This window comes from Pagrus pagrus (genome assembly GCF_965226575.1).
Source record: "Pagrus pagrus genome assembly, chromosome: 3".
Taxonomy (NCBI): Eukaryota; Metazoa; Chordata; class Actinopteri; order Spariformes; family Sparidae; genus Pagrus; species Pagrus pagrus.
Window position 1 is genome coordinate 16,059,003 of NC_140187.1, and position 22,032 is coordinate 16,081,034.

The 22,032-nt window shown below is 42.2% G+C and overlaps 1 protein-coding gene across 1 annotated transcript; it reads left to right on the plus strand.

Moving 5' to 3' along the window:
- Window positions 1-2,011: 2,011 nt before the first annotated feature.
- camk1a (calcium/calmodulin-dependent protein kinase Ia) lies at window positions 2,012-21,803 on the plus strand. Its single transcript, XM_084349101.1, has 12 exons — window positions 2,012-2,444; window positions 3,842-3,960; window positions 12,941-13,072; window positions 14,055-14,129; window positions 14,584-14,722; window positions 14,819-14,945; window positions 15,241-15,316; window positions 15,397-15,509; window positions 15,588-15,666; window positions 16,541-16,628; window positions 16,791-16,965; window positions 19,179-21,803. The coding sequence occupies exons 2-12, from the start codon at window positions 3,875-3,877 to the stop codon at window positions 19,280-19,282; spliced, it is 1,194 nt and encodes a 397-aa protein (XP_084205227.1). The 5' UTR covers window positions 2,012-2,444; window positions 3,842-3,874; the 3' UTR covers window positions 19,283-21,803.
- Window positions 21,804-22,032: the final 229 nt, after the last annotated feature.

Here is a 22,032-nt window from a genome sequence, read left to right on the forward strand (position 1 = left end):
CCCACTAGCCACACGAGGTAGCCCACACAACAAACAATATATACACATTATTTATTGTATTTTCAAGTTTTTATTGCAAGACCGCTCCTAGCTTGTCGACAGCAGTGAACGTTTGCGGGGGAAGTGGCTTATTTAATTCTATAACACAATAACAACAGTAAAAGTAACCTTTCAAAACCAGGTTTACAAACTAGTATATTGTGAAGCTATAGGTGCTGCAACTGTGACATGAACATGTAGGTAAAAACAAAACAAAATTGTGGTTCATGATGAGCCTCTATGTACATCATCAAACTAACTTATTTTATTTTCATTTTCATCATTATTTTTTCTAATGTATTTCACTATCATCTTTATGATTAGTAGGCTAGTAGTAATATAAGTACTATTTGTGTTTATTTTGTTTTGTTGTTTTTTCCCTTTTTTCTTTTGTCTTTACTATAAAGCTAATAAAATGTAAGCATGTTATACATATGAACAAACTCAGATGTAATATAAAGTAAATGCATCCTTACGAAATAATATATATTTTTTAAAAAGAGTCACCTTTCTGACAACAAGTTTACAATGACAAATATTTAGTTGTATACTGACATGATAAATGTAGGCCTGTAGTTCACAAGAGCAGAGATGTAAAATAAATGTTGATTGATTTCCTGATTAGAAATGGAGAGATTTTCAGAGCTTTATAAAAAATTATCCACAGTCTGTCTTTGGCCTTATTATCAATAAGTGATCGGAAGACCTCACACCATAGCACAAGTGTAAGAAGAGAGAAGATCAGTGACCTAAGATTGGACACATCTGACTCAAAAACATCAGTAATAGTCAAATGCATGAAAGTAACATGTTGTATTTACCATTGGTATTCACTGCCTTTGGTTATCTGCTTAAATTAGGTTAACTAGTCTTTAACAGTGGGTCTACACCGGAACAGAGACGTCCAAAGTTTTGCAGATCAAAGAACCATAAATTCAAATTCAAGTGACTTAAACTGGAATCAATACTGCAGAGTAGGATGGTAGTTTGATGGTTTGACCTGTGTTTATAACAACATATTGTGGTATGGTCCTAGTGTGGTGAGTTGTGATTAACTGTTATGCATCTACCCGAGAATACTTTCTGAGAAAGAAAGAAAGAAAGAAAGAAAGAAAGAGTGTTTACAGGGAGTCACATTGTTGCATATGTGAAAACAGTAGTATGAAACCTTTTGTGGCACCAGAGGAAGCTGCATATAATCTGATCAATGCCTCCAGCGATCAGTAGTTAAGTTGCACTGTGGTTAATGTCAGTGGCAGGTTTTGAACAGCAGTCCACTGGTCTAGCCTTGCATGTCTATAACACTGTCGGACTCATTATGGACAGTTTAAAAACAAGTGATCTAAACTGACACAGCAGGACCAGAGATATCGCCTTTTTTATTCCACGCATTCTTCTTCCTTTTCAAAACCTGGTGCCTACATCACCCACAATGCATCTTAGCCACAGAGGCAATTTATCAGATTACTTGCAGCAGGTGCCACAAAAGACGTTATGTTTTTTTCCACACATGCAGTAGTAGCCTACTCCCCAAGACCTGTAAGCACACTTTAATGTAGGCTATAAAATTGGTGGCGTTTTCCCTTTAAGGTTCTCCATCATTGTTATGCACACTATGTGGATGATAAAAATAACTCCTCAAAACAACAGGAACACCTTATAATGTGTTGCCTTTGATTGTTAGAGAGATGGTGAAAACACTTCTTGGGTCCTGTTGTGTTGTTGTTGTGTTGTTGCTTGCCCATACAATCACACCTGTGATGGCCACTGGACCCTTGGCAGCCAGTGTGTCCAGGTGGACACTGGGCAGGGTCCCGTGAGTGTTGATGCTGTGAGAGAGGAGGCAGCAGGGCGTTGCCTCAACATTAGTTGGACATCAGAGCTTTAATTCCCTGCAAGTGTGCACGGGGCCTCTGACACGCACTTGTCCTCCATCATCCTGCAGCATGTCTTCAGCCCGAACCCATTAAAGACTTTCACTTTCACACAGGTCGCCTGTGTGTGCCTTGTCAGTGCCTGTGTGATGAATTATTCACAGTGACACGTTGGGCCTGTTTGGGGTACAAAAAAAAAATAAAAAATCTAAAATTGTCTGCATGCTCTGCAACCGCACGAGCGTTACCAGGCGCGCTGCGGGAGGGAAGCCCGCAGATAAACAACCAGCAGATGAACAGAGAAGCTGCTCGCACACAGCAGACGGCGGCTCGACTATCAGGAGGTAAATCGCACATCGCGTTGTTAAGAGAACAGTGAGTGATTTTCGTGCTGCACTACGTCCACAGACGTCTGGTTTTCTTGACGTCAGGAGAAGTCTGAGCGGACCCGAGCGCTGCGCACAAGCACAGCAACCACATCGCTCCCAGAGGGAAGGAGAGAGCACACCACAGCCACAGATCGCCATTTAGGTACGTGCTTTCCTTATTTCTTTTCGTTGTCTTCCTACTCTCACATCCACCTCGAGTGCATCATCAATTGTTTAGTTTCTGTGCAGAAGTTGTGGAGCTGTCAGTGTGTCGCATGTCTGCAGCCTCCCCGGTTTAACAGATTCCTTTGACTGCCGTACCCTTGAGCGCTGCAGCAGGCTACATGTCCGCACACCCACATCGCCTTTTTTCAATTTCTTTCTCTCTCTGCAGCCTACATGCATGAGCACCTGCACGACACTCACACTCGTTTTAATGTAAAATACACATTGCACACCGACCAAATGCTTTAAGATTCCCATTCAGCCTCATGCTTGCCATTCACGCCCTGCAGCCCCAACGCAGAGCAGGTTATCACATCGTTTCTCTCAGTACAGTTCTCAGTCTTGCATTTGTGGATTTTCTTGTGCCTCAGATCGACCTGAGTGTTTAAAGCTTCAGATGTTTAAATATAGCACAGGTCCCCCAGCTGGTATATCTGCCTCCACTGACCATGCGTTTGTTTTTTTTGGTGACTGTCCCCCCTTTCTTGCGCCTGTCTCTGCTGCACTGTTTGCCCTACTTTCAAGCTGTTATTTGTTGCTATTTATTGTCTCCTGGCCGCTTGTCAGCAAAGAAAGTCTGTAGCTGTTGTGTTTTTTTTTCCGGGCAGTGTAGTCACATCTCATCAGTGTTGAGAAAATCTATTTCTTATTCATGTTTTTCTTTCTCGTTCATTAACAACTTCTCTCTCTCTGTCATTTATTTTCTCTGTTGGAATAAAGAGTTTAAGACAGCAGCACAGGCCAGGCCTGCAGTCTCAGTGTTTGACTTGGATTGGACTTTTTGGAACTTATTGATCAGTCTTCATCATGCACGCAAAAAGAATCGTGATAGGAACTTGTCTTCTTGTCATCCAGTCCGATCAAACTTAAGTGCTGTTAAAAATGCAAACAAGAGGCTGTGATAACCAGAACGCTTAATCAGGAAAATCAATAGTGTATTTAATGGCTTTATGCAACAGTCACATCAGTCTGCCAAACTGTAATGGGCATATTAAACTGGCGCAGAGGCAGAATATATCTCTCGCAGTCAAGAGTGCCCGTAGATTGTTGTGTAATATTTCAAGTCTTATCTGTTATGTCCCAACTGTGTGCTGGAATGATGTTTGTAATAGAGACAAAAATCATGTTGCCTTCTAGGGATTTTTGTCATTTTCATTAAAAGTCACTGGTCCAATCAGCATGTCCATCATCCCTCCACTTTAGCAAAATGCTCTTGATCATAATCAAATCTAGATAAATCAAAAGTGTATTTCGACATGTGGTGGAATGAAAGGTAATCGTGAACGACTATTCACTGTTTTTTCTTTCTTAAATTCCCTTCTTTCTGCCCCGCAGCTGTAGTGTGGCGAATCAGATCAGCGTTGTAGGATGCCTCTTGGAGAGGATGGAAATGGATGGAAAAAGAAGACATCAGACATCAAAGAACATTATGACTTCAAAGAAGTGCTGGGAACGTAAGTTACACGGGTAGTTCGGTGCTGTTGTCCGAGTGAGGCCGGGTTATCAAAGGGGCGAAGTGGGCGACGGCACCGATGGCCCTGATCACCTCAGCTTGTGTTCCATCAAACCTAATCCAATGTCAAGCTCGATAGCCCTGTACTCTAAATTTCAAACCACCCGTAACTGCTTAGTCATAATTTAAGCTCACCAGATCTATGATCTGCATCAAATTGTACTCACTTATAGATACCATCCGCCTAAATGTGATTTTTTGTCATCAGGATCCATGCATTATTCCCTGAGAAATTAACAAAAATATAGAAATCTCTCAATGTTAAAGTAAGTAAGGAAAAAATCCTGGATCCGTCCCTTTATCGGGATCCACACCAACAGTTAATGGGGTCTATTCTGGCCTGAGAATCATCCTCCATTCAAGTTTCATGGAAATCTGTTCAATAGTTTTTGTGTAATCCTGCTGACAAACCAACACGTGGACCTGGGTGAAAACATAACCTCCTTGGTAGTAAACATGGTGCCAGGTTGTTGGAGTCTTGTTTGAGTCTTAATAGAGTCTCTTAAGAAACCTGAATAACAGACCTCACTGTACGATGTATTAAGTCTTTACTGTGGCAGCCTGGGTTTGATTCCAGCTCTTCGCTGCATATCATCCCGTATCTCTGTCCTCTGCGTTTCCTGTCTCCATCTCGCTGTCACCATCTAAATAAAGCATGAATCCAAAAAAAAAAAAAGAGAACAAGAAAAACATGACTGACATTTTGGATGGCCTGTCACTTCTGCCTATTTTGACTCAGACTTGTCTTGTTCTTGGCCACTGTTGGATGCTGACTCAACTGTTTCCCACTCGCCTAAAGTATTCAAGAATGCATCATTTCCCCGGCCAATTTGGCACTCTATTGGGCAGCACAAAGACATTTTGAATGCATTACAGTTAATTTTTATGCATATATAAAAATAAAAAAGCCTTTTTAAATTAACTGAATCTAGTTTTGGAAACAGTTTGCATTTGGACACTTTGGTCTTTACAGTCATAACAGTGGTCGAGCTAGGGCTGCAATCGTATGTGCTTAACATGCATGCGTTTTATTTGCATGTATTTGTGTGTACGCGTGTGCAGTTATGCATGCATGGTTGCATACGAGTGTGTTTGTTTCTAAACATCGTTATTATTCTCCCTGCTTCGGACATTACGGCAATATTTGTGAAAGTGAATGACTGTATTCAAATTGAACACTGATTTATACTGTATATTCAAAACAAGATGACTTGGTCAGCTATTCACACTGAGGACTTTATTTTAACTGTTCAACACAAGTGATCTGTATTGTTATGGCACCCATCCAAGCCGGTCCTGCCAGGCCACTGTAGATCCAGTAGATGTGGCTGAGATCAGGTGATATCAGGCAGTTTGGCCTCATCTTAGCTCGGACTTGCTTGCTTTGTTGTTAGGAGAGTGAGTCCTGAATGGATGCAAGGCTGTTGTCAGTACACACATATTTTTGATCATGAATGAAAGCTGTGAAAGAAACAAAATGTCTTTCTCATTGCCCACAACTTATCCAAATTACAATACAAAACCCAATGAAACCTGCAATCTTTTAATAACACCCATCTATCTCTGAATGTGTCATAATCAGCTGCACCTTCCTCTGCTGATGTGATGAGAGACCGCAGGGATGTGAGAGACAGCTGAACAGGTTATGTATTTCCATCAAGGGCTCACGCATAGAGCGATCACATAAACCCATGCCTGCAGTTGCTGCCTATGATTTATCTGATGCGATGTGGTCTCGAATCCAAAATAGGTTATCTTACATTTTTATTGAATACGCCTTCATTCTGCAATAAACTGCAAAATGAACGTTCATCCAGCAGGGTGAAGGCTTCCTTGCAGTTAGTAATGGAGAGGGCTGGACTCACACAGACCTGTGAATGCACTCCTCTCCAGGGGGACAGGATCGAGCCCAGATGGTCGGGCGGCACCTCTCCACCCCCCCCACCCCGAACTAAGTACAAGTGACCCAGCACACGTCCACCTGTGAGGACACGAGTGTGCCATATGGAGTGTGGTTGTTTTCTTTCTTCTTGGAATCACACCTGCTTCCCCAGAGAGGCAGCACAGAATCAGATTTTAATGACTGTGCAACTCTGGTTCGCATCCAAAAAAGTGAAATAGCAGTGGGAAGATGATGAGGCTGTCTGCTTATGTCGAGTGCTGTAGGAGGACATCAGAAGACCCCACCGGTGTGTGTCTCTGTATGAAATGCACTTTGACTAGCAGATTGTATATTTGAGAAATCACGGCTGCTGCTAAACGCTGATAAGTTCTGTTACGATTCCACCGAGACTCGCAGGAACTTAAAACATTGATTGTAATTTGAAGTATGATATTAAGGGTTACGTAACGAGGATTGAAAGAGTGAATTGCCGGAATAGCATGTACCCATATTTCAGGAAAAAAAAAAAAAAAAACAGGGATAGAAGCTGTAGTAATATTCTTTCCCTCCCGTCACTATAGCTGGACCTGGCAGAGGGCAGAATTAATGTGTTGACGGAAAGCTCCTTATGCTCGGAGAGAAGATTACAGAGGAGCTTTATCCAGGAATTCAGAGTGTGAAGTTAATTGATTTATGTTGAAATATTATATTCAGATTCAGCTAATCCTTCGCAGTTCTACCTCTGGTTGGAGTCCACTTCAGGGACAAGCTGTCCCCGGAGAAAAAAAAATCCCCCAGTCAACAAACTTTGACTTTTCTGTTGTAATTCTCATTAACACTTCTCTCCTTTAACAATGTCATGTAGACAGGATGGAGTGAAAGTCTATATACATATATCTGTGATGCCTCTCGGCCTTTTTAGAGTCGTGCTTCTGTAAATATGGAGCCAAAAACTCTGTCATAAGATTCTGGCTTACGGTTTTCTTAACTGTGACCCGGAGGCGCTCTTTACCCAGAAAGGCTTTGTTAAAGTCTGTAGATGAAGGCGGAGAGAGTAGAGCAGCGTCCCCATTTCTGTAACTTCCTTCAAGGGACGTTTGGCCAAAAATAAAAAAAAATACATATTTTTCCTCTTAACCGTAGCGCTATTTATTGATTTAGATTGTTTTGATGTGATGTTTTGGAGATGTAGGAATTAGATGGCATTCGGGTTGTGGTGCTCAAAGAGCCAAAAAATACAGCAAGCTTACTAAGCTAACTTAACCAAAGTAACAGTCAATGTTTACATCACCGTCTCGAGTACGAGCCTCCCGTCCGTGATCAGATAGACACTTCCTTCTGCGTGGTGATACAGCGTAGTTCGGCAGAAAGATTTTTTGGGTGAACCGTCCATTTAAAGGTGCCAATTGTAAGACTTGGCGTCCTGTTGAATTCATTCTCAAAACGTTTTTAAATGTTTTCAACTAAAATTCTTATATATTGCACTTTTAACAACTGTGTCTTTCACGGATGTCGACACCAGGGATTTATTTTTCCCCAACAGTTTGATTAACTGTCCCATGATTTACTTGGACACGTATAGTCGTTGATTGAGCTTGATGTGTTTATGTATTAAATATGATCTTGGACCGAGACTTAAAGGCTTAGGAGTAGCGATGCTGTAGATGCATAAATAAACATCATTTCAGTTTACGAGCCCTGTGGACAGAAATATCCCTGCAAGCTGGCAGCTTATCTGACAGAAATGAAGAGCATGGGGCCAGTTAACAAAACAATTTCAGACCGCAGCGCAGCAGTAAAGAAAACAGCTGTAAACGTCCACAGCAGAGCACTTCTTAAATGCATTGCTCTTTTTAGATCTCACCATCTGATCTGTTCTCCAAACAAAGTAGTTCCACGATACATAGATTGTACAGTCCTGCGAAGAGGTGCAGAATTTGGTGTTGATTCGCAGTTGGAGCAGTACGAACACAGCTTTAACTGTACACAATTTGATTCCACATTGACGCTTTTCAAGAGGGAACAAGAGGTTAAAGGCTAAAAGATGGGCTTTAATTTCATGGTGCCTTAAAAGGAATCAATGATATGAGAAGTAATACATGAGGCAGGCCAGTTGTAAGAATTCTTTGTGCGGTCCAGGTGAATAAAGTGTAGGCGTATAAACATTGTGACTATTCAGTACTAAACACTGTTGGAAAGCACTCTCACTGGCTGTTTTGTTCATAGAGAAGAGCAGAGGAGTTAAGAGGTTTGACCTACACATGACTTTAGTGGAGTACATGGAAAATATACAGTTGTACAATTGTTAGTGAATGGCTCAGTCCCGAGATCTGTTGATATGAATAAAGTTATTTTTCATAATGATGCAGATGGAAGAATGAATCTGGAGATTGTTTGGGATTTGGCATTGTACTGTATGTCCTCACACTCCTCTCTGTCTTTCTCTCTCTCAAACACACACACACACACACACCCAACGAGCGCACACACAAAATGGATTAGGCTAAAAAGAGAAAGCTTTTTTAGGACTCTGAGGCACATTGGGCTTGAAGGAGCACTTGCATCAGGTGAGATCAATAGACTGATGGATGCTAGCAGCCTTCTGCAACAGGTCTAAGGGGCCTGACTCTGCCTGATTTATGGTGTATCTTTAAAACAACAACAACAACAAAAAACATTATGAATAATGTTTGTCAGCAAACATCCATCTTTTTGAGTGCAATGGGCTTCAGTTATATCAACCACTGATCATATAGGTAGTTGCTGCGCAGCCAGTTCAGGAGCCAGTTGCGCCAGCTGTCTTAGCTTGAACTTTGTTAAGACTTGGCAGCTTTAACATAAGTGTTTACTAAGTTTACTAAGTAACCCCATAACTACTACTACAACCAATCCAACGACTTGTTTGTTACAACCATAACAATGCCATGTATTTGCCAGCAAGGAGCAAGGAAATGTCAACACCAAATGGATTAAAACGCTGCACTTTCGCCAGGACTACAAGTCTGAATTGAACCATGTCGCACCCCAATGTTTCTACAGTAGCCCAGAACGGACAAACCAGACACTGGTTGTGCCACAATAGGGGACCTGGACCTTTAAGGCTTGATGTGCAACATGCAAAATTAAAAGCACAAATGTTTTTAATTCATGACACAGCTTGCGATGCTCCGATGACTTCCTGTTTGAAAAGTTAATGTTGATTAGTTTGCTATACGGCGCGAGCAACCGATTTACACAATGCTGAAATTTCGACTAGTTTGGATGTATCCTGTGTTTGACTGGTCTGAAGCTAGCCAGCAGCTAACTTTAAAAGACCTTCAGAGAGATGTGTCTACAACTTACAGCGCAGATGTCTTTTCATGTAGTTTATTAACAGCCCATCATATTAAACAACTCAGATACATGGAAGATTGCAATTGGGGTGAAAAGCACTGTGAGACACTGACAGCGATGATATGAGAATGTGTGAATCAATATTTCCCGTATGGACAGCTGGGATTAAAGTGTCTTCAACAACTTCTGTGTGTGTGTGTGTGTGTGTGTGTGTGTGTGTGTGTGTGTGTGTGTGTGTGTGTGTGTGTGTGTGTGAGAGAGAGAGAGAGAGAGAGAGACCCATGCTGTGTTGGTGTTCATGTTGTGCTGATGGCTTTGGGGCAGACACCATCACTCTGCTACAGATGCAGATGATAACCAGACACAGGCTTTTATGTCGTGCTTCATCCATCCATCTATCCATCCATCCATCCATCCATCCATCCATCCATCCATCTAAAAATATGCAGTCACAGTCTTGTTCATGTACACAAAAACAGCAGTGCGTCAGCTATGAGTCTTGAGACCAATGACTCATTTGAATCTTATTTATTTCAATTTGTAACAGCAAGTTAATGTGCTACAGCAAGTAAGTGTGCGTGCCAGGATTATGTATTGGCATTAAATAGATAAAAATGATGCGGCAAGATTTTGAGTGGTGTGTTTCTGGTGGAAAAAAGAAACTATGTGCTTTAATCTGAGACTGAAGGAATGCAACGTCCACTTTTCCTCTGTCTCATTTCACTCCTGTCTAATGTTCAAACTTACACGAGTTCATCTCATCGGTTCAGAATAACCGCTACAGTTGCCTCCTTTCTTCTTTCGTCTGCTGTGCCTTGTCCTACCCCCCTGAGAGGCCAGCTCTACTACATCCCCATGTAGAAATTAGCGACTGGATGGTTAATTACAGTGTGTCTCACAGCAGCATTATGGAAGTGTGTGTGCAAGGATTTTCTTCTTATTACGAGTAGTATAGATAAAGCATGGATCAGGTCACACAGAGTATATAAATGTGTAATCAGATACTTTCTGTAGCAAAAGCAGTCAATGATGACATCTTCCAGTCTAATAGTCTGTTTATAGTGCAGGGAGAAATTGTGGGAAGCATATCAAGCTCATCTCGCCTACTGACAAATTTGACAATAGCAGTGGTGAAAATAGCAGATACTGCTGCTACTGATATTATTTAGCTGTTTGGGTAAGGGCGTGTTTTATAAAAAAACAACAACATTGATCTGCTTACCTCTATTTATGAACAGCCATGGCTGAGGCAAGCTCACAGGGTCGTGTTTCCATGTTGAAGCTAACCGACTAAAGCTAAAATAATGTGTCAAGTGTTCGAAATGTTGATCGACAAAATTAACTGGCAACATCTGGATAACACATCCTCGTACCTGAATGACTGAATAGGTTGAATGCCAGTCAGTCCCAAGACACTTTATATCTCTGCTCTCAGAACATACGCTCACAGTTTGGTTAGGTTTAGGCACTAAAACTACTTTGTTAAGAAAACAATGTGGTTCAGGTTAAAATAACTTACTTATGTAACTTCAGTGCATTAGTAAGATAAAATATCTCACCGTTTACTATCGGTTCTGCTGAGTTGTCTGCTCATGGTTGTTTTTCTGATGTTGGTCATAGGGTTCGTTTTGGCCCGCCAGATGTTTTTTGTGTAACAACAACAAAAAAAGGACTATAAATCACTGATGTTTTGTTTTTTGTGGGTAAAATTGCTCTCGAGGCTTGAATCCCCAATTATTATTCATTATTTCAGTTAAGGGGACTTTGGATCATCTTAACAATATAACACAATAGGAGTTTGCTTTAGGCCTGTGGCCCACCATCAAGTTTGGATTTTGGAAGAATCTTTATTTGATCACATATCATACAAAGTACAACATAGTGAAAATGGTACTCTGCATTTAACTCGTCTCGAGGGAGCAGTGAGCAGTGTGTATGCGCCCGGGGACCAACTCTAGATCTCACCAAGCGCCTTTGGTCAAGGGCACTGACTGGAGAATTATACTAATGCGCATGTTTCAATGGTGGGTACCCGGAGGAAACCCGGGCAAGCACAGGGAGAACGTACAAACTCCGCACAGAAAGGTCCTGCCCCAGCAGGATTCAAACCCAGGACGTACTTGCTGTGAAGCAACAGTGCTGACCCCTGGGAAAAACCCTGCAGTAGATCATATTTTTAATCATTAAATCAAGAAAATAATGCAGAATAATCAGAAATTAAAATAATCATTAGTTGCAGCCTTATAGATGTTTCTTCATGCATGGCAAGAATCAGAAACATTGTTTTCAGTAGCGTTCACATGTTGGTATCCTACCCATCTGTCTCCCTGTCTCGCTCACTGAGAATTCTATTTTAAAAAGCCAATAAGCCTAAATAGATTATTACTTGCTGGTAATAGAAATGTAACACTCTCCACCATTTGAGGAAACCCTGGCTGTAAATGCTGCAGACTTAAACACATTAAAATGCTTTTATGGGTCGATGAGAATTGGAGCTTTATGTGATTTTGCATTGAGATTATTTTAAGGGACTAAAAAAATGAAACCAGAGATGTGCGTGTGAGAGAATCGCCTCTCTTTCTTGGTGTGCATCGTCGGCTTCAGTATGCAAACGTTTCTGCCGCGCTGGTTCGTTGAGCACAAGATGGCCACAGTACAAAGCCATCTCAAGGATTACCACCGATCCACATGAGCATTCATTATGGCCTGAAGATGGAAAGAAATGCACGTTGCCAGGAGAGTTATTAACTGTAATCATTAAGAGCAGAATAAACAGAAAGTTAGAGATGCCTGCCTCCTTATCGCCGCATCTTTTTATCCAAGGTTGCAGACTCAAGTGGAGTTAAGACGCCTGACGTGCTGCACAGTGCGACAGATGGGGGTGGGAGAAGGGCTATTTGCTCAAACGTGACATTGAACTTCCTCTGTGTGTCGCATGACAGCGCTGATTCGCACACATGTAAAGGATCCCTGTGGCTGCTAACAATGTTCGTGCGCTCAGGCCTCCTCCTGAGCTCCCTCCCACGCTCCTGTGGGGAGACTGTGTAAATACACACCATTCTCCCTCTCGCCATCACGGTAATCCATAATGCAGTCTAGTCTCCCTCAGAAACAGCCGCACTACATTTGCTCTTTCTATTATTGAATGGAATAAAAATAGTTTGTTCTTTTTAAAAGCAATTGATACGACTATAAATGTCCGGATGTGACTGTTGCTTCGCCTCACCTCCCGAGCCTTTTTCTCAACCCCCCAAAAAACCTCTCAGTAATGTCACCATTTTGAATAATTCATCTAAGCAGCACTCACACGCGCACACACACACACACACACACGCATACACACGCCATATAAACACACAGATGGCTGAATGGACGCTATTTTGAGACCTTTATTTAAAAGCTCTGGTGTTGTGGTTAGCTGAGAGACAGTTTTTAGCAGGCCACAGAAATATCTAATTACTTTATTTAGTGTGGGAATCGACCAAATACACACACACACACACACTTTCAAGAGGAACAAAAAAAGATTTGCATAATAAGCTCTGAATTTTCTGTTTTTACATCCAGCATGGCCTGTAGCATAAGAAGAATCCTGGTTTAGCTTCCCGATTGTGTCCGTTTCACCTCACACTCCCACACGTTCCTTTCTTTCTTTCTCTAATGTTTGAATGTGTGTGTGTGTGTGTTGTTCCACTGCTTGTTTCAGGGGAGCTTTCTCAGAGGTGGTTCTAGCCGAGGAGAAGAGGACCCAGAGGCTGGTGGCCATCAAGTGCATCCCCAAGAAAGCGTTAGAAGGCAAAGAGAACAACATCGAAAATGAGATCGCCGTACTACACAGGTGAGGTCGAGATCCGTCGCCGCGCTCCTGCTCCGCGTCCAGCGGGAGGATTCAGCCGGTGCAGCCTCCCCGACAACGATCCGTGCACAGATGCAGAATAGCATATGCAAGGGGTCAATTGAACGGGTTACTAAATGCATGGTGTCAGTAGAAACAGTAGGATTGTGCACCAGAAATGTCAGGAGTAAAGAAGATAGACCTATTTTTAGTGTCCCTGTTGCCAGGGCAACAGCACACAGAGGCGGAGATGGTGATGGTGTGTGGAGTTCCCCGCAGCAGTGTATTGAAGAAAGAGAAAGAGACATAGAGGGTGGAGAAGTGGAGAGGGGGGTAGGGCACGACGGAAGGAGGAAGATATGGGGGAATGGGTGAATGGAGTTTCCTCTAAAAGTCAGCGTTCAATAAAAAAGAAAGTCGTGAGAGAGCAGAAAGAAAGTAAGAAGAATCTGAACAGAGAGGGATTCTCTGTTTCTATAAGGAGTCATTTGCTCCTCTCAGCTGCTGATGTGTTACAGCGATGGTGCGTTCACATGCTCTCAGCTCCACTCCAAAGCCAAGAGAGATGCTCGACCGTCTGTCGGCTGCTTCGTAACAATAAACGATCCAATTCTATTTTATTTGTGTGCGAGAGAAAAACATCCCGTCATTCTGCGATAATCTCCAAAGCCGGCCTTTGTTAATGGTTCCAGCTGCAGACGCTGGTCATTGTCATTCGCAGCAAGAGGTAGTTAGTGCATCTAAAGCTTCTCTGTGCTTCATCCGAGAGGCTTTCCCAGTTTGTCTTTCAGGAGAACGGGGCAAACACACAGGTTTGATCCCAATTTACTGTAGGGCTTCCCGTGGAGCAGAGAAAACAGATGAGAGCGATTTGAGTTGTGCAGCAAGAATGCCATCTGGTGACCAATTGACAGTAAGCATTAGAGAAATCTGGCGCAATTAAAAATGTTCCATTCGATGATTTCTCTCCGTTTATCTTCCTCAGAATCAAGCATCCCAACATTGTTTCGCTGGAGGACATCTTTGAAAGTACATCCCATCTATATCTTGTCATGCAGCTGTGAGTTCCTCCTCCTCTTTGTCTTATACAAGGGCCAGTTATACAATAGAGGGTACGCATTCAGCAGGCATTTTTACTGTTAAACAAGAGTAAACAGTGATGTGATTGATCGATTGTTGGATTTACAAAAAGAAAAATCAGGAATTTATCAAGCAAAGTGCCTCGAATGAGACTTTTTGCTGCTTTTCTCTGTTTAACATCTTAGTAAATACAACTAACTTACTAACTTACGTTACATTAACATTCAGTTTACATGCACTTTGCCCCTTCTGTTTACCCTCTAGTAGCTTAAGGGATGTAAAATCCTCTTATTTCTCATTCTAGTGTCATATATATTCAGATATATATAAAGTCCGTATCACTTGAAATACTCGGACTCAAACCCTTCAATATTCACGTCTTCAGTAAAGGTGCAAGATCTCTTAGCTGTTATTCATGATTTTTCACCTGACAGAGTATCTGGAGGCGAGCTGTTTGACAGGATTGTGGAGAAAGGTTTCTACACAGAGAGAGATGCCAGCCAACTCATCCACCAGATCTTGGATGCGGTCAAATACCTCCACGATATGGGGATCGTCCACAGAGACTTGAAGGTATCGTTGCTCAGGGAAGACAAAAGTACAACAAGCTGGCCTTTTTTTCTATTTTCAAACCGTCCTCTTTCATCTCCCTCTTTCGTGCCTTTGCAGCCGGAGAACTTGCTGTATTACAGTATGGACGAAGACTCCAAGATCATGATCAGTGACTTTGGACTGTCAAAGATCGAGGGAGCGGGCAGCGTCATGTCCACGGCCTGTGGCACTCCTGGATATGTGGGTAAGGCATCTATTTCTCTGGTCAGCCACTCTCTCCTCACCTCCCCCCTCTCTTTCATGTGAGCTCAGCACTTGCTATTTCAGCTGATATCCCCTCTTTATTCAGAGCATTGTGAGAGGCTCTTTCATCCACTACTGAGTCAATTGCAAGTGTTTCAGAAGTGCTCTCTACCTGTTTAATGTGACCTGCCAGATCACATGGTATTACTGAAAGGTCAAGATTACTTGAATTCCCCCTCACTGCTGCTGTGTGTCATATATTTTCCACTTGTCCTGGATGTGTGTGTGTTTCACAGCTCCTGAGGTGCTCGCTCAGAAGCCGTACAGCAAAGCAGTGGACTGCTGGTCCATAGGAGTTATTTCTTATATTCTGTAAGTCTGAGCTCATTCATCACTGAGAAGTATGTACAGTGATCGTTTACTTGTATTGATGATGTTCCAATACCCCTCAGGTTATGCGGATATCCTCCGTTTTACGATGAAAACGACGCCAAGCTATTCGAGCAGATTCTGAAAGCAGAGTATGAGTTTGACTCTCCGTACTGGGATGACATCTCAGATTCAGGTACCGCCGGTTACTAAAAAACATCTGCTCACAGGTCAGAGTGGTTTATTACAACATGAACTTTGGTTGTGTTTGCAGCCAAAGACTTCATCTGCCACCTGATGGAGAAAGAGCCTTTGAAGAGATACACATGTGAGCAGGCGCTCCAGCATCCATGGTGAGAGTCAAAATACTTATTATCTGAAAAAGTACACTCATACTCATTCCCTACGATCTGGTTCTGTGTAGTCCTGAAGCTAATGTAAGTTTGTATTGAGCTGAAATGAATCACCTTTAATCACATTTTAATAATACAGTATAGAACTACAAAAACATCCCAGAGGTTTATGTTTGGATTTGCAGCTTTTATATGTTTCATATCTTTGTAAATTGGTCATCTTTGGGATTTGGACTGTTGGTCAACCAAAACAAGCAATTTATAATATATAGAGGCTGTGTCCTCACTGCAATGGCCCAGGGTTTAAATCCGATCAATATTTATATATGTATTAAAAAAATCCGTCTATAAAATATCAAGAAGTAGATTTCTTATAATTCCCAGACCAAACATGAAAAAGCTCCACGATGTTCAGTTAGCCATCACAAACAAAGGACAAAGTCTCAAACCTTCAGCTAACCTGACGTGCCAGATGGTTTGTCACACCGAACCCCCCGGGAAGTATTTGTTTGACACTGTCAGAAAATACTTGGCAGGTGACAGGACAAACCATTTGTCTATCATTGTCTATCACAGGCTAACCTTAGCCAATCAGATCAGCAGATCAACCAGTGGAGCGCAGTCGCGAGGATAGCACCAACATGTTTTCCTTCAGTGAAATAAGCTCTCCAGTTCTGATATAACAGATGCTAGAGCAGCATCTACGCTTACCTCTTGAGCAGCCGCCATTGTTGTTTTCAAACAAACGCATTGGTCATCACACCTAAACCACACCCGCTGCTGCCAGTGTTTTTCAAAGGACACTGATTGGTCGAACCACTGTGCGTTCAGCTCAGGTTCCTTAACTGTTCTCTAATTCTTGCCGACTTTGCAGGATCTGTGGAGACACGGCTCTGGACAAGAATATCCACGAATCTGTCAGCGCTCAAATCAAGAAGAACTTTGCCAAAAGTAAATGGAAGGTCAGTGTCTTGGCTGAATCGCAGAGCAACCTGCTGAAGGAGCAGTATTAAGATTGGCAGGAGCCGGAGCACATTTTGCACGCCCTCGCTGTTTTTCTCCCTCACTAGCTGTCAGACACGAAGGTTTATCCCTCCCCTCTCTCTTTCTCTCTGTTCATGCAGCAAGCGTTTAACGCCACAGCGGTGGTGCGCCACATGCGGAAGTTGCAGCTGGGCACTAGTCTCGAGGGACCCAGTCAGATTACTCCCACCAGTCCCTGCCATGGACATCTGCTCCCAGAGGAGGAAGAGGAGGAGGAGGAGGAAGATGATTTGGGGAATGGGGAGGAGGAGAGCTGTAAGTTATCACTTCATAGTGAATGAGCAGGCACTCTCACATACAGTAATTATACCACAGGGTGTAGTTGAGGGTTAGTGATGGAAAGTCGTAATAAACTTTGAGAGTAGCTGGATGTGTGAAAGAAGATGATGTTACGAGTTACTTACAGTTGCATTAATTAGCTTCAATGTCGGCAGCCAAGTGAAATACGACTAACAAGTCCTGATATATATTCCACACGGGTCGTACTGAAGTGTTCTCTCTCTTCTCGTTAGCTAAAGTCTTTAGATCACAGTAATTTAATGTTGTAAACTCACATTTTGACCCTCTTGTCGCCAACTTTAAGCTTTCCAGTGACCCAGCATCTACCTGTCCTATCTGACGTGAATGCAGCATTAGTAAGAGGAGGACGCAGGGTTTAATGAGGAGACTCGGTGAGGGGTGTCAGCCTCAGGCATGTGATCCAACTTTGAGCCTCAGACGGTACCTAGAGAAGGGAAAAATGAGGGAGGTATGCACAGGATTGAGTGAAAAACGGAGGATGGAGGGGATAAAGGAGGGATGGAGAGGATGAATAATTGTGACGAGGGATAGAGGGAGGGATGAAGCTGAAGAGTTAAGGGGGAGACGGCAAGTGAAGAGAGTCGCGAAAACTGAGACAAAACGAAGAGGATGGGTCAACCAGGTTTACTGTAAGCAGGACTGACAGGTGATTAGAGGCTCAGCTGAGAAGTGGAGTTGCTCCTGAAATAAGAGAATTCTGTATTCTGTTCACAGAAGTGTGACAGGTCTAACTTTTGGTCGTGCTTATTTTGCACTTGGCACCTTGGTTGCCATCTTCGTAGAGATTCTGGAAACACAACTCGAGCAAATCAAAGTGTATCAGGGCAAGCAGTGCAAAGGCATACAGCATAAATCATTTCAAGATCTTCTAACCGAACGTAAACACACAAATTAGCACTTGCTAACTTCATAGTGATCTACTTATGCGGCAAACCATGCTAGCTGTATGGGTAGAAATATTGCAAAGTATCTTTTCATCTGTAGAAATAACAACACTTATAATGTATTGCTTTATGCATAGACCTTTTTCCAGAAATCAAGTCCCGGTTATCCAAGATAATCCACAGACCTTCTTGTGAGCAGTTTAATTTAGGAACCCTTTTCTTTCTAATGAACTACACCCGCCAACCGTACCATTGTGGAGGAGGAAGAGTGCACCGACTCATGGATGAGGGGCAGGATGTAGTCCAAGTCCCCAGGATGAGCACCAGGCTTTGAAGCAAACTGTCATAGCGGCCAAACCATGTAACTACAATGTCACGTGACGCAGTTTTTTTGCAGAGAGCTGTCCATTTGGTCCAACTAGAGTCTAGTACTGCAGTGTTCATCAGAGCACTAACCCCACTCCATCAGTCCTCACAGCAGTCCACTGTATAACCAGCAATTGCACCTAATTTTCTTGCATTTCCTCAGAAGATGATATCAAATCTTATCTCGTAAGCTACTACCTCTCTAGCATGCACACTTGCTAAATTGACACCAACCCACAGCCTCGCACGTGTAAACAAACCGGAGTGTGCAGATGATGTGGCAGCTGTTTGGTTTGCCGGCTGGTTGCTCCAGAAGTGGATGACGTAGATCCCTGTGCAGTTAGAAACAATATCTAATCCAGTGCAGGGAGCTGTTTACTTTTGGGGAGGCTCTGAAACAAGCAGTTTCAATGACTTCCCAAACATGTCGTTTATTTGGAAAGCTTATCGAGGCTGCTTTGCCCGATATGTAGTCAGATTTCCTGTATATCTACAAAAGAGGTGGTGAGTGCAAAGTTAGATAAGACCTTAGTTGACAATAAACAGAATTTCCCTTTAAAGGTGCATCGTGTAGTATTGAGAAACAAATTCAGCAATATTTATCTTTTCCATAATTGAATAAACAAGCTGTTCTCAGAGGAAAACACTGGAACAGAACACTGGTTGAAGCTATAAAGGTGGCAGGGTCCGCCACATATAAACAAAGTATAACAGTATGAAATTGTGTTGTCCTTTAAGGTCAGTTTGTATTCAGTTTATACAGTCATGAAAATGAAGTCACTTTGTTTATTTAACTTGTTTAAGCATTAAAATCAATCAGTAACCATTTTTCTCTTCTGAGCTAAATGTCTTCCCAAAAACAACATAGTGCACCTTTAACTTCCGACTGTATATCCCCTGTTTCGCTCTCATCTCCAGTGTCCCACTATGAGGACGGCCGTCGCGGAAGCACCGAGGGCAGCGCGGATCGGGACAGCCTGAGAAGCTGCACCTACTGCTGCAGGCCAGCCAGTCGCGTCTGAGCACATCCTCCCGTTATCATGGAGCGCCCAGAGCCCGCCCCGCCCGCCCAGTCTGGCCAGGAATGCAGAGTAGTTATCAGGCAGTGTCCACCAGAGTACCTCCACAGCAAGCAGGTGACAGCGTGGAGAGACATACTGTAAGTCTTTGTCAACAAAAAAAACATCCTGACCTAAGATACACACTTTTTACAAGGCTGCTCCGAGTCATTTAATAAAAGGGCCTGTCTGCATGATAATCCTGAATAAACCCCCCAAGCAACCTAACATGTAGTTGTCCTTTCGTGCAGCTCTAGCAGACGGTGGTCATATCACAGTGTGTGTATTACAGGAAGTGTTTCTGGATGTTAGCTTGAGAAAGGATCCTAGCCTCTGGATTACAAATCAGAGAGGAGGCAGTGGCCTAAAGGGAGTCTTTCTTGTCCATTACTTTTGTTCTCACGTTATCACATCTACCTCTAACCGCACTCACTGTCTGTCTACATCCATCTGGCTCACACACTCTACATTACTGGCAGCTTCCTCCAAAAAAATCTGGCCAGACAGGGCACAAAGAAAAGGCTTTCTCGTGGGGGGGAAACAGGACTGAAAGCTACTCCTGCATGTCTTAACCCATCCACGTGACTCAGTCCAGTCACTGACCAAGTAGCTGTTTAGTTGAGTAGATTTAATCTCAAGGCATGTCTTCACTGCCAATGCCACCTGCCCTTATGTTCGGTTCCATCACTTCTTTCTCATATTAAGTGTTTCTGTCTTTCTAAGTATTTACTACTTTTGTTTAAATCCTCTGTTGGAAAGTTGAGGGTGATTCTGGGGGTTTTGGACTCTATATTCTGGCTCAGACTGGGTTTGTGAAGAGTGGTTCTGACCTGGAGTGTCTGCATGCTTCTGTTGGGGAAAACGTCGAAAAATGTATGAAAATCAAAAGGAAGCTTTTTTTTTTTCTTTTTTTTGTTTTATGGCTGTTCCGTTATCAGAGGCTCAAACTGAGATCCCCATAAATCACAGGAATCTGACCTTCTGCCATCGTGTTAGGAGGAGTTATTTTGAAGGTGCACATCTACGCGTGGGGAGGAAAATGATCACATTCATATCACGCTCATCCTCCTTGTTCTGTTGCTGGCACGTCTAAACATCCACCTGCTGTCAGTCTCTTACTCTGAGTCGGAGGGATCTCAGTCTGGGCGCTCGGCCTGCTCTGTGCTGTGCACCTCTAGTGGAAGAAGTTTTGGTCTACTGTTTGCATGACCTGGTTAAATATGTTTACATGAATGATGATCAATTAGTATAAACACACATGATTATTATTACTCTGTTGTATTGAAAAAAAAAATGATGTAATACTGTAATTTTGAGCTATATAATGTGAAGTGAGTAACACCAGAAGTAATGTTGTTGACAAAAGTACAACACAGCACAGTGGACTTATCATTTGCATTGACTATGAAGGTCAAGTCTCTACCTGAGTGACATTTCTCCTGTACTATGTTTATTCACACCTCAAATAATTATTTTTCTTCAGTCTGTTTTCTTGCCGTTGCTTATTGTTGAATCTCTTGAGCTGTTTATCCATGTCTGATACCTGGGCACAAGCTGAAAAAACACCTTCATTTTAACTAGGTGCCAGCCTAAAAAAACATATATACATCACAGGGATTGAAACATCTACTGTCTGCCATGGGAGTAGCCTTCAGTGTACACGCTCTACATCTGTCCCCCTGAGTAGATGAACTACAGCACTAAAGCCATAAGGTGAAGTGGGGATGTCTTACTGCAGATTAAAACATGCTGTCATCTTATGAATCTACGGCTCAGTTAAAGGACAGCAATGTCTGATACTTAATGTAGAAAAGATAAATTACACTCTCCCTGCGACAACCGGCTGAAAGCACTTTAATGTTGATATCAATCATACCATGCCATTATTAATTTAAGGTATGTCCTGACATAATGCCGTATTATTATTATTATCATTATTAGTTAGCTGTAGAGATAATTTACCAACCCATAAAAAATGTGTTGCCCACATAAAACCAGTTCCCTCAATCTGTCATTGATACTATCAGGTTCATAGTGCAGTAAAATAAGGCAATCACTCTGGATTTACATGACTGTAATTGTGGAAAATATGCAAACTGTGTGTGAAGGGCTTCATGTTAACTGTAAGATAGCCAGTGTTGATGACTTTGATAACCTGGCTATTATTTGTTTGGTAATGACCTTATGTTGAACCTTACCTGGGATTCGTTTCCACTTAGCTGTGTTTTTTTTCTTTTTGTTTTTTTAATTAAAAAAAGCTTATTTTACCCATTACAAACACATCTAAATGCATAAAGAAACACGTGTATATTATATATATAAATATAAGTATATATTGTATATCCTTTTTTGTAAAAGCTGTTTTGAGCTACAAATGTATGGATGCAATGCATCATGGGTTATGGAACAAGATGTAAGAAAATACAATGATTTGTACCCACAGAGATCTGATTGCAGGAAATGAAATAAAACTTCCTTGTCTATGCATTGTGTGTTCTGTTTTTATACAAAAACTTTATTTGTAGACAAAACAAAGACATTTTATGCTAATTTTCAGGTTAATAAGTTTATTTTTGGGTATTACTAGAATAAGTTTACATGCCTTAATGCTCAAAAGACACATCAGTTTTCTCATACTGTCCAGTGCTGCAGCACTGTATTCCCCCTCTGTCTGTTTTGGCTCCTGTCTCTTTAAGCCCCCCCCTCTTATACCC